This window comes from Achroia grisella, unplaced genomic scaffold (assembly GCF_030625045.1).
Source record: "Achroia grisella isolate CSIRO2021 unplaced genomic scaffold, CSIRO_AGI_Agris_v1 utg402, whole genome shotgun sequence".
Lineage (NCBI taxonomy): Eukaryota > Metazoa > Arthropoda > Insecta > Lepidoptera > Pyralidae > Achroia > Achroia grisella.
The window spans coordinates 3,361,691-3,374,797 of NW_026712841.1; the positions used below are offsets into that span (position 1 = coordinate 3,361,691).

At 35.4% G+C, this 13,107-nt stretch overlaps 1 protein-coding gene across 1 annotated transcript in view; it reads left to right on the top strand.

Annotated features, from left to right (window-relative positions):
• LOC131844529 (probable ubiquitin carboxyl-terminal hydrolase FAF-X) overlaps nt 1-13,107 on the top strand; it is a 34,801-nt gene that overhangs the window by 11,856 nt on the left and 9,838 nt on the right. The window contains exons 12-33 of the mRNA XM_059193442.1: nt 1,006-1,148; nt 1,422-1,642; nt 2,165-2,295; nt 2,922-3,118; nt 3,189-3,291; nt 3,655-3,823; nt 4,188-4,434; nt 4,526-4,670; nt 4,839-4,958; nt 5,264-5,395; nt 5,472-5,570; nt 5,731-5,879; nt 6,253-6,366; nt 6,779-6,887; nt 7,336-7,516; nt 8,312-8,442; nt 9,079-9,291; nt 10,024-10,185; nt 10,732-10,993; nt 11,772-11,939; nt 12,634-12,707; nt 12,804-12,916. Coding sequence (XP_059049425.1) covers nt 1,006-1,148; nt 1,422-1,642; nt 2,165-2,295; nt 2,922-3,118; nt 3,189-3,291; nt 3,655-3,823; nt 4,188-4,434; nt 4,526-4,670; nt 4,839-4,958; nt 5,264-5,395; nt 5,472-5,570; nt 5,731-5,879; nt 6,253-6,366; nt 6,779-6,887; nt 7,336-7,516; nt 8,312-8,442; nt 9,079-9,291; nt 10,024-10,185; nt 10,732-10,993; nt 11,772-11,939; nt 12,634-12,707; nt 12,804-12,916 — 3,383 coding nt within the window. The remainder of the gene's footprint in view (nt 1-1,005; nt 1,149-1,421; nt 1,643-2,164; nt 2,296-2,921; nt 3,119-3,188; nt 3,292-3,654; nt 3,824-4,187; nt 4,435-4,525; nt 4,671-4,838; nt 4,959-5,263; nt 5,396-5,471; nt 5,571-5,730; nt 5,880-6,252; nt 6,367-6,778; nt 6,888-7,335; nt 7,517-8,311; nt 8,443-9,078; nt 9,292-10,023; nt 10,186-10,731; nt 10,994-11,771; nt 11,940-12,633; nt 12,708-12,803; nt 12,917-13,107) is intronic.

The window sequence follows — 13,107 nt, forward strand, 5'->3', positions numbered from 1 at the left end:
TGTAATGTTACATATTTGTATACAGATATGTATCTTTCAATTTTAGGTTATTGAATACAGCATTGGTTTGTACATCTGTACTAATATTATAAAAGAGGAAAGATTTCATTGCTTGTTTGCACTGAATTGCCTCCGAAACTATTGGCCCTATTTGAAAAATTATTTTCCATTACAATCCTACATTTTCTCTGATGAACGTAGTTGATAGGATATTTTTAAAAATTAGGTATCCGTATGAAATCATACTTTGGGATAACTTTATATCGCGTACGCTGCGGAAATTGTTGACAATAAAGCAAAGTGATGTTTTTATAAAGAACATCAACATCGAAAAGTCTACAATAACTACTAAAATTTATAATTTCTGTAATTCATAATGTACCTTTTAGAATCCGGGGAAGGCCGCAAATTTTTAATATTAATATTTTCATATTCGGTTCTTTTAATAAATATATTAAATTATTAATTATATATTTAAAATAATTTTACTTTTAAATATAATTTTCGATTAACGAAATGTTCAGCGTTTTGATCTAATCTAAATATATATAACTCAAAGGCGACTGACATAGACATCTATCAACGCACAACCCAAACCACTGGACGGATCGGGCGGAAATTTGGCATGCAGGTAGATATTATGACGTAGGCATCCGCTAAGAAAGGATTTTGATTAATTCTGCTTTCAAGAGGATAAAATAGGGGATGAAAGTTTGTATGAAACTTTGTCAATATTAAACCGATCGGGCTGAGACTTTGCATGCATAAAACTACTATGACGTAGGCATCCCCTAAGAAAGGATTTTGATAAAATCCACCCCTAAGGGAATAAGCCGAGCGAATTCGCGAGCGAAGCCGCGGGCAAAAGCTAGTATTGTATAATTTCTTAGTCACGTCTTTTAATTACTACTATTGTTGACTGGATCGACACAAGGACAACTACACAGTCCAACAAATTGTAAAGTAAACTATTGTATGCGTAACATATAAATTTTATAATTTTAGGTACTGATTCTTTTTTGGAATTTAGCACATTCAGATGAAGTCTGCACCGAGATTATGGATGTTGCCGTAGCTAACCTTATCAAAATATTAGACTATAGCTGTAGTCAAGATCGTGATGCTCAAAAGACTCTGTGGTTAGACAAGTAAGTTTTTCTAGCGATTTTAACACTAAAAGCTAATTTAGTCGCCAGAGACTGCAATTTGTTATTGTACAGAATCGCTTTGAAACAAATATTCACTGCTCATATTCAGTAGTTTAATTTTCTAAGATTTTATCAGGATTACTTGTTACTTCGTTTACACGATTTAAAGTATTTAAATTTTATTTGTCATATGATAGACTATAATTTACCCCAATTTACGCAGGCAGTGCCTCGTGTCGTAGTAAATATTGTAGTAAACATGTATTTCTGCAGGTGTGTAGAAGAATTAAAAACAAACGAAAAGTGGGTGTTGCCAGCATTGAAGGTGATGCGTGACATTTGTTGCCTGTACGAGGCGGGCGGCGGTACAGGCGTACGACCTCACGTCACCCGCCAGGAGCTCATAGACCGTCTGCAGACGCAACACTCACTCGTCATACTTGTCACCGATTCCCTTACACACTACATGGACGGTGTTCGAAACAAATTAGCCGGTTAGTCATTGGCCGTTAGTAGTGGCCAAAGTTTGACTTTTATTTTTCTTATTAAACGACCACCTGTATTAAAACCTCGCAAGGACTAATGCATTTTATAATATACAAAATAACATTTGTAGTGTTCATTGGGAGTTCCTATTATTTTAACATGTAATAGCTTAAGCATTATGAACTTAAAATGCAATGAATCTTAATAAGTAATAAGCGCGAAAGTTTGTGAGTATGGATGTTTGTTACTCTTTCACGCAAAAATTAATGAACGCATTTTGATGAAACTTTACAGTATTGTAAAATAAGTATGGCTTATGAATTAAAATAACACATAGGATATTTTTTTATTGAAATTTAACGCTGGTGAAATCGCGGGCAGAGCTAGTAAAAATATATATTTACATTTTTAGAAAGCTCTTTTTTAATCATTGGTTACGTACTCAATTCCTAAATTCAGAAAGGGAGCCCTAAACTTGTGTTAGTAAATTGTAGTTTTGTGATGATATTTGCGATTTAATTTGCTTGCAGATGAGAAAGAAATAGATTGGGAAAACTGGTTACCGGATGGCAGGTATCCACATTCAGCTCAAGTTCATGAAAGACTAAGCTTTCTTAGATTTCTGTTAAAAGACGGACAACTGTGGCTCTGTGCGGAACAAGTGAGTATATTTTTTAATATTTTCAATTGTATTACTATGTTAATTTTTATATTCCGAACATATATTTATAGACAGAATGCTCCTGGAGTCAACGACAAGCCGGAACCGAAGAAAAGGCTAAGTAGTAATAGTAATCAAAAATATGTAAAACACAAAATTTAAAGACGTGCGACTCTGCGTTTAAATAAGAATTTAGTATTACAAAACAAAAAAAAGTACATATCAGCAACTGGAATGAAAAGGCCATTACAGGCTGTACATTTTCTATGATTTGTAAAATAAGTAATATAGATTTTTTTTATTTTTTTTTATAAGTATTATATTATGACTCGGTTTCGCCTTGATGTCGATTTCTGGGATACCTATATATATGTAGATATTGAAGACCACGCCAGATCATTTGGATGTTAAGAAAAAATCCTCTAGGAGTAGGTCTGCTTATGTTTAAGCAGTATTTTTTACACCTATGTATAAATTTTTATTTTAACTACACTATTTTTTACTTTAATTAGTTTTCGTATATTGATGTGTATATGTAATCGCATTTATACTAAACAAATGCGATTTTATTGTCGAGCAATCTCTTGTAGTAAGATAACTTTTCTTTATATTTTTTCTGTATACAGGCAAAACAAATATGGGTATGTCTAGCAGAGATGCCGGCGCACCTGGGAGACCGGGAGGCTTGCTTTCGTTGGTTCAGCAAGTTAATGGGTGATGAACCAGACTTAGATCCCAATATCAATCTAAATTTTTTTCGACGCAATATCATGACATTAGCTCCAAATTTATTAACTCATGCGGGAATCAAGTGCTTTGAAAGGTAATTTTGTAGCAGTATATTCCAAGTTTATGTGAAAAGGAATAGTGTCTAAACGTTTTCGTCATTACAGGTTCTTCAAAGCTGTTAACTCCAAAGAAGGCAAGCTTAAAATTAAACGAAGAAGTTTTTTAATTAATGACGCTGATCTCATAGGTTTAGATTATTTATGGAGGGTGAGTTCTTTAACTTTCTTTCTAAAAGGTAACGGAGAAATGAGTTGTGTGAAAAATGAGAGTCATTGCACAACTTGTTTTTCAATTATAATTTAATATATATCTGCTTGTCTGTCTGTTATTACCTTTTTATGTCTTAACTGTTGAATGATTTTAGTACAGTATCAAGGACTACAGTATCTTTGGAAAATAAAATCTTAAATTTTTAAAATAAAGTATAATGACATAAAATCATACCCGCTATCATGGCCAAAAGAGGGAACACAAAATATAGTGCAATTGCTTTGCCTTGCGCGCGTTGTTTCCCGCGCTCCTGAAAAAAATGTATCGTGTAAAGTCAGGTAATGTTTAATCACTCGGCAGGTGATAACGGACTGCTCGGACGATATATCGGCTCGCGGCATAGAGTTGCTGCGCGAGGTGTGCACGTGCGTGGGACCGGCGCTGTCTGCTGCGCTGCACCACGAGGCCTTCCTCACGCACTGCTGCGCGCGCCTGCAGCGCATGCAGAAGGACATGGACCTTCTTGCAGGTACTACTACTCCCCCCCACTCAGTCACTCCCGTTTGTGAATGTGCTCTACTCCATTTTTATCTTTTTTTATCATTAACATCGCAAAAAATATTGAATAAAAATATCTGTATAGATTTAATTATTTATGATTGTCGATATTACATAGTGACGTAGGTATGTTACAGGGTTTAAGTATAAATACTTTATAAAAATAGAAAGAACCAGAGAAATTTCTTCCTTTTTAAATATGCGTAACATGAATCTGTTGCTAGTGATTGTGAGTATACGCAACCTTTTCAGTATTATGATTAAGTCCTATTTTGTTAATAATACGTAATATTTCATACTTAAATGTGCAATATCATTTAGTGATATTCTTTCAGATCCCACAGAGAGTTGTACAAGAATGTGTAGAGTGATTCGTGCCATACAGGAATACGTAAACGAATGTGATAGAAGGTTTTCAGCTGATAGACAGATACTGCCTATGTACAGGTCGGGGCGGGGACGGCAGTGTACCATTATAGTCAGATTTAATTTCCAAACGGGCCAAAGACAAATTGATGATATTGAACTGATTTCACACTCAAATGAGACACTGCATTCCTTACGTTCAGGGATTCAAAGAAGGTATAGTTGAAACTGTTTTTGAATTTCTAATACAATGGTCTCAATGAATTTGAATATCCTATTAATTTATATTAATTGTTTTTTATTACAGACTTAAATGTTCACCGGATAGTAACATAAAATTATATGTAAATAAGTTAGAATTATATATAAACGGAGAGTTGTTAGATTCAAGTCATGATCGTAAAATTCTATCGCAAATACCTCTACGGGATAAAACTGTAATCGTTGCTAAGGTAATTAATCAATATACTAAAAATAACATATTTCTGTCAAATAGCTTTGGTTATTACCAAACTGTTAGCAAAAAGGGTCTTAAATTTTCCAGTCAAAAATTAGCCGATTATTATGAGGAAGACAATATGTTTTTGTTCGCGGTAATAATAAATAATGTCATAATTTAGGTATATGATGGCCCAGTCTGTGGAAGTGGAGGGTGTGGGTCTTCAAATGAGTCGAGCAGTGACTCTAGTACGTCGTCACCACCTCTGCCATCGACTCCAGAACACGCACTACCTGGTGTAGTGAGTATATTACATAGATTTTGCTGTTTACTTTAGGTTTAGATTTTTTTTACATAATATCTTACTATATTGTTTTTATTTTCTTATACATTAATTTAATTAAAGTTTAGAAAGAAAATATTTCATTCTGGCTTACTATAACATTTTCTATTAAATAACACTATTTAAACTACGTATAGCATACTTTTTAAAATAATTAAACTGGCGCGTACTATATATATTATTAAATTTTTATTATACCATATGTACTGACTTCTATTTTTAAAATTTTACAGATTTTACTAATTTTTAGTATTTTTTTTCAGCTTTTTGCACAAGGGTCATGGTATTTATCATTCATTTTAGAACTGGAACATATTGGTATAACGAAAGGACACATACCGTTGACAGAGGCCGCGCATTTACTGTCTCAAATTTGTCCAGCACATAAACAAACCGTATGTATATATTTCACCACTGATTATATTAATGCATAATTATTAACTTTTATAAGTTTTGTTTTATAATGTGTAGGTAGAAAAATTGACAGAAGCTTTACTATGTCGTGACGAATCAAAACTGAGGGACATGCTGTATGGTCCGTCTCCACCGACTGTTGCATATAATATACAGGTATGATTTATAAAAAATATTTAATGTTTTATTTTTATAAAATATCCTATACAAAATTTCTATGATGATGTGTCTATATTACAAAGGTCCAAAGCATAATAGTGTGTGGACTGTTTTAATTTATAAGGATTAAGCAAATTAATAATTTGTTTCGTTTTAGGTATTATATAGTATGATAATGTCATCAAACGACACAAAACTGGATCGTAGTCGCAGTTATCAGCTAGCTTGTGTAAAAAAGGCTCCACTTCTGGTCCAATGTTTATCTGACAATGAATTTCTCCAAGATGCAGCACCTCATACCAGAAGGTACTAAGAATTTTTACGACAGGATTGCCGCCAATCTTACAGCACACTTAGTTTCGAACAAAGAAATAAAAATTTAACAAAATCTCCTACATTTACTAAATTTGTACTGACTACTACTACTAACTAACTCGCACGACATAGTACTTTAAACAATTTTCGTAAGTTAAAATTCGTACTAACTTTTGAGGTTGAAAATGTCCCCGTACAAAAGTAAAAAAAATCTAGTATTTCTACGTCGATCCTCATACAAATACTAGATTTTGACGAGTTGGCATCCATGAATAATTGTTTAACGGATTTACTCTACGTATAATGTTTTGTTTTTTAATGCAATTTTGATTAAGGAAATTTATAAACATTTTAATGGTTTCAGAGTTGGTTATTTGGCTTTAGTGAGATTGGCTAAACTGACTTTGTATACATTAGGACATTTATTTGAAATATTAGCTCCAGATGGTACAGACACAACTGTCGACAAAGACTTTAGGTAAGACCGAGTATTGTTGGCTAAATCTTTTTATTATTCTTTATTTTTATGCTTTGTAAACTATTTTAATGTAATTATATTTTTATTTGTATTAAGTATATCAATATTATCCATTAAATTATATTTTTATTATCTTTCGACAACAACACATAACACATTGCCTCTCCGATGATGGCGTAATCGAGTGCACAATGCAAGTATTTATCTTCATGAGTATCTCTGTATTTGGCAGGACATCATCTACATATTACATGAATTTGTAAAACTATATAAACTGTGTCTATTTACATACTTCATATAATCTCATATACTTAAAATATTTAGTTATTATGTTGCTACAATTGATTGTAGTTTATTATTAATATTTGACATAATTTTGTTTAGAAGTCATTATTACTATTTACTCTTTCAGGATGGATGTTAGTATTTTGAGAGAGGCATTACAGACTGTTCCTAATCATAGCTGTGAATTAATAGTAAAAGCACTAGCCGAGAAGTTGGCAAGCACACTGGGCGAACAAGTAAGTTTTTATCAAAAATTGTGTCAATTTATATTTCTGTTGTATTTAAATATATTCAACGAAATGTAGACATATCAAATGTTGCGTTCACCAGTATATTGTAAGTTGACATTGCTTCTGAAATGGAATAAATCTTTATTCAAATACACTCAACACAAGCACTTTTGAATAGACATATTTTTTTATTCTACCACTCATTCGGAATGCAGAGTCCTCACAAGAAGAACGTATCAGAAACTCGCGTGTTGCGTGCGTGTAAATAAATGTCGTTCTAAGTAAATACATATTAAAGATTAGACAGGCCTCAAACTTTGTGCAATCAGATACTCTACAGAACGGACTGACTGACTGAACTAACAGACTGACCTGGTATAACGGTTGCGAGGGCTACTTTTTTTAATGCTATGTTGCGGTGGACTGCGTAATGATAGTGGCACGTTTGTGTGAGGTGGTGGCGAGCGGCGAGGAGGGCGAGTCTGTGTCGTCGCTGGTGTGGTGGCGCATCCCCACCGCGGCCACGGTGCGGGCGCTGTACGCACTCGCCTACACCGTCGCGCACCCCGCACACCCCGCGCACCCCGCCCATCCCGCACACCCGGACCTCATGGTGCATCCCGACGATGTCACACGTCAGTACATGTGTTTAGTTATGGCTGTATACTTACTATTACTTTTTATTTATTCATTCTTTTACACACACAATCGTATACATGCCTGATGGCATTCTGTACCAGTTAAGTCGCTCTGATCGGAAATAATAAGGCGGTGCAATGTCATAATTAATATTAAAGTATATAATTATATACTTTTTAATAACACGGGTAAACTTTTTACGTCTTTTTTCGTCCTTCTAAGCTGTGTTCCGTACAAGGCAGATAGTGAAATTACAGAATAGGAGTCTTGACGTCGTAGTCTTCTGGAATGGCAACGTATGGATCACGAGTGTCCATGATGACATGATATTTGCTGTTCACGTATGTAAGCGACGGTTATCACTCATCGTCTGCTATTTTACCATTCCAATTACATAAATACAAGTTTCGTAATGTCTGTATTATTTAATATTATCTGCATTACTTGTTAAATTTTAATATTTTATTTGTGAAAAATTAAAAAGAAATATTAACTATCAATATCATTAAAACTTTATAACCACAATAAAATGAAACGGTAATGCAATGTGACTGATCAACATTTTAGTTTACCATCATATTTTGATGTGGATACTTTTTTACTTATACCTTCTATGATTGTAATTCTTAACGCAATAATTTAATGTATTATTTTCTGTGTTAGTAATCGACCTCTAAGAAACTGAGCAATATACTAAGTTTGACTATTGCAGAAGCTAATTTCTTTTATAGTAGCCAAATTTATTAGTGTAAATGTCTATTGCACTTTATACATTTCTTATTTTCTTATAGTGGTTCGAGAATGTATGGAAGTAGTCACCATTTGCATGGCCCTCGGTGGACTTCAGTTGGAGACACTACTCCATGAAAGTTGGTGGCAAGATACCGCACTTTATTTGATGATTGATTGTCCTAATCCACAAGTAAGTTTCGTTTTATTTTATATTTACAGATCAGGAATGTGTAGTGAGTTTGTAAGTACTCTCTTGTGTACATGAGTACAGTGATGTATAAATACGAGACGTAATAAAGAACGAAGCCGGTATGAGTTCTCATCCGTCATACTCGTGAATGAATGCTGCTTGTAGGGTCTTCTTGGACTGGCTTGTTCGGGTTAAGGTCACTGATTAGATTCTTTCGTTCTGACAAAAATACAATCGATGATGATCTGATGGCCACAAATTTCTCGCTAACTGAATTTAAAATGAATGTGTTTCTCTAATCATGTACAAGCTCATTTGAAAAGAATAAAAGCTGAGTTTCTTGGTAGCTCTTCTCGGTTCGAAAGTACTCCGAACTGACGGTCTGAAGTTGACATACATATTCATATAGATCTATTATAGAATATTCAAATAGCTTTTGATTAGATTCGATATGGGTGATGTGTGTGGGGATTTTCTAATGTTCTTTATTCAATTATCTTCTGATTTGCTGAGAAATGAGCGGTGTATGTGTGTAGGGGTGCATAGACATCAATATTGTTTATTCAAAGATCGATTGATGCGAGCGGTGTGTGTGGTGTGTGGTGTGTGGTGTGTGGTGTCCCCCCACACGAGCAGGTGCGCGTGTCGTGCGCGGAGCAGCTGCTGGCGGCGTGCGCGTGGGGCGGCGGCGGCGGGGCGCGCGCGGCGCTGGGCGCGCTGGCGGCGCTGGCGGCGGCCCCGCGGCTGCAGCGGCACGCCGCGCACGCCGCGCAGTTCCTGCAGCTGCTGTGCCGGCTCGTCGCGCTCGCAGGGCCCACCGCGCGCACACTAGACGACCTCGTCTTCGAGGTACAAACTTTTGTGTCTTTCTGTTCTATAATATTGGTATTTAATTTCTCAGGACACAGCGCTATTCTAGTCCTAAGCTAAGCAGAGTTAAAACACATTATGAGGCCCATAACCCAAAACTGATATTTAATAATGTCTCAGAAAAATTCACACAGGGCTATGTGGCCCCAAGCTAAATTAAACACAATAAGAGGACCGTGATCCAACATCGGTATTTAATAATGTCTCAGGACAATTCACACAGCGCCATCTAATCCCAAACTAAGCAGTTTGTGTTATGGATACTAGACTACTGATATTAATACATTGATACTTAGCACTTACTTGGGTATAATACAATCTCACACAAATAACGTTTTTCTCTTTATAGCCTTTTTTGAATTGATAATTATGGAATGGTGCACCCGTCAGGGCTATATAAGAGTATTCGTTGGCGGTACACCTATGGATGTAGCATCCTTAATTTTTTTTATAGTTGGTAGTAGATTAGATACCAGATTATAGCTGTATTTTAGATCGGTAAAGAGTCATTTCAGTCATACCCCATAAAATGCAATAATGACCTGTCAATTAATTTAAATATCATAAAGGCATCACTTCATCTCACTACAGACTTTGTTATATTGCGTTTACCTTTAAAGTCCCTTTAATCGGTTATCGTATCCATGTTTTGCAAGGTTCACCCATTGCCACAACTTACTGACGTAGTTATTACCATGTTGTTATATGCAGGTTTCATGGTTACGAGCTGTCCGTGTTAAACCGGAGACTCTTGATGATACTCTTCTTGAAGGTCATCTTAATCTTACCAAAGAATTGTTCAACCACGTGCCAGCGCAGATCAAGTACCAATACGGAGCGCACCCTGACCATAAGGATTCTGGCTTGATAAAGGTATATTTAATTAACTACGGTAATATATCCGGTTATATATTATGTATATTTTTAAAGAGTTATATCATCCTTGCGTACTATGCGATATGTTAATTGAATAGTGGACTTTTAGATAGTGTCGCCACGAAGTAGTAAACAATATTGGATGAGTGGCGGCAATACAATAATTTTTTTGCGTGAATACAGTACACATACTGTATTCACGCAAAAAAATTATGAATACCAATTATGTCTAATTGTTAGCGTGTTGAATTGTAAACGAAGTAGGTATTAATTATTATTTATTATCATTATGTACAACTCATTTAAAAAGAATAACAACATAGATTTCTATAATAGATTGTCGATAATAGATCTCGATAAATAAATATGTTTTTGATACGAATCTATCTTGTCCTACAATTTAACTGAAAATTGTAAAAAGAATAATAAATACTAAGACGTAACAGCACGAGAATACTATACCACCACAAACATTAAACATTTGCAAAACATATCCCGGCGGTATCGTCCAAATTGATATGCTAATATTGTGTGGGGTCGCAGGAGGTGACGACCGAGTTCCTGTGGCCGTACTCGTGGGCGTGGAGCCGCGCGGGCGAGGCCGGGCCGGGCGGCGAGGGCGCGGGGGAGGGCGCGGGGGAGGGCGCGGAGGAGGGCGCGGCGGGGCGCGCGGAGCCGGCCGCGCCGCTGTGCCGCACCGCGGGCGCCGCCGCCGCCGCCGCCGACCTGCTGCTCGCGCTCGTGCACGGCTGCGTGCCCAACATGGCCGCGCTCGCAGCCCTGCTCGGACAGATGTTCTACGGCGGTCAGTCACCCCAAGCATACTACTAGTACACTCTAATGCTGACGACGTGTTCTATAGCGGTCAGACACCTCACACGCTCTAATGCTAACGAACACATTTTGTATGAACATTCCGAACCAGCTTAGCGAAAATTGCGGTTTCGCTAGACATATGATTTTCAATCTGTTTATACGGCACGAGACGTGCTCGCGAATGCATTACGGTTCTAATGGTTGTATTTATAATTTAAATCGAAACCGAATGGTATCGTACGATTTTTACCACACATCACCGAATAGTTTTAATATTTCAATAGATTTTCATGCTCTAATTACATGAAATATAAGGAAATTAAATAGATTAAGTAAATGAAAATAATATTGTAGACTCTGTTCATTTATTTTTTATTTAATTCATATTCTATTTTTGATTATATGAATTTTCATTGCGAGTCTCTTGTGCAAGTTTAACTATATTTGGGTCTATATATACTGCAATATGTTAATACTCAACAAAACCATTAAATTTACCTACTCTGATACCAAGTTTTGTGCTTAAGAAAAAAGTCAATCAAGTTAAATTCAAATCAAATTGTTTCAAGCGAAGTGTATTTAACACTTCGCTTGAAACAATTTGATCGAAACGAAAGACAATGTCGCTGGCGTTGTATCTGTATGCGTTTTGAGCGAGTAATATACTATACTATATAAGTAAAAAGAATAATAGCGTTAAAATGCTACGTAATATATTATATAATAATTATGATATACGCAAGTGAATGGTAGATTGTTGTTTGCAGAGAAGAGCATACCGCTATCGGAGTGGGAATACATGCCGTGCGTGGGTCCGCGTCCGCCGGCCGGGCTTGTGGGGCTCAAGAATGCCGGAGCCACCTGCTACATGAACTCCGTGCTACAACAGCTGTATTGCGTGCGGGCCGTACGAGACTCCTTACTCGCTGTACAAGGTATGTGCTGTAGCATTATTACATCTAAAAACCATCTACGGACGACACGACTCACCTCTTTATATACCAATCTGGTATATAAAGAGGTGAGTCGTGTCAGGATTCAATGAATAGGTTCGGTCGCTCGGATGCCAAATCGTCTCATGCATAGTGATTTTTCTGTACTGTAATCACAATGCAATTAAAACAGGAATAAGAAAATATGTACAACCACACAGCAACCTCAACTACTACAAAACATTGTGAAATTAAAAATAAAATAAAAATCTACTTATTGATGTGCACATTTTCTACATCTTATTTTATTAATTTATAATTATTTTTACAATCAATGTTTTTTACTTATTATTGTTTTCGTAATGTTGTTAGTCTTTATTAATCGCCAGTAGAATAATTTGTTTTTTATGGAACAATATATGTATATTCGTAATATATAAAGTCGCGAGAGATAATTTTGAGGAAATCACTTGTTTGAAGTCAAAACTTTACATTATGCGACAGAATTAATATCAATACTTTTGATCAGTCTGTTTTGTTAATTAATTATAGATTTATTTCAATATCTAATTCATGACAATATAGCGCAAAGCATTCTTGTAGTTATTTGTAAACTTAATTTTTTTGCTCTATTTAAAGTACTTAGTTTGACTTTTTAAGTTTTATAATTATTTGTTTTTTTTTTATTTACTTACAGGAGCCGCTACAGATCCCAATGAGGATTTTTCCGGCGAAAGTCAATATCACAATATTGTAGAAAATAACATTGAGGTAGGTATTTATTTACAACTTAGTTAAACATTCGGTATTGAAATAAACATTATTATTGTGTTTTGCATTATTTTATTCTTCGTATTTGTATTTCAGAATAATAGCGATTACAACATCACCATTTTAAAACAAGTTCAAGCTATATTTGCACATTTACACTATAGTAAGCTGCAGTACTATGTTCCCAGAGGTTTATGGGCCCATTTTAAGTAAGTTAAACACTTCATATTTTCTTAGCTGTCGTTGTACTTTTAACAGCGTCCAAATAAACTAAAAATTGGACTTGCACCTATTCAACACCATTTCACAGAAGAGCTATGATAAGCGTAATAAACAGTACAACATTGTTCTTTTTTTAATCGGGATTTGTTCATAGTTACAACAAAATATATAACAAATT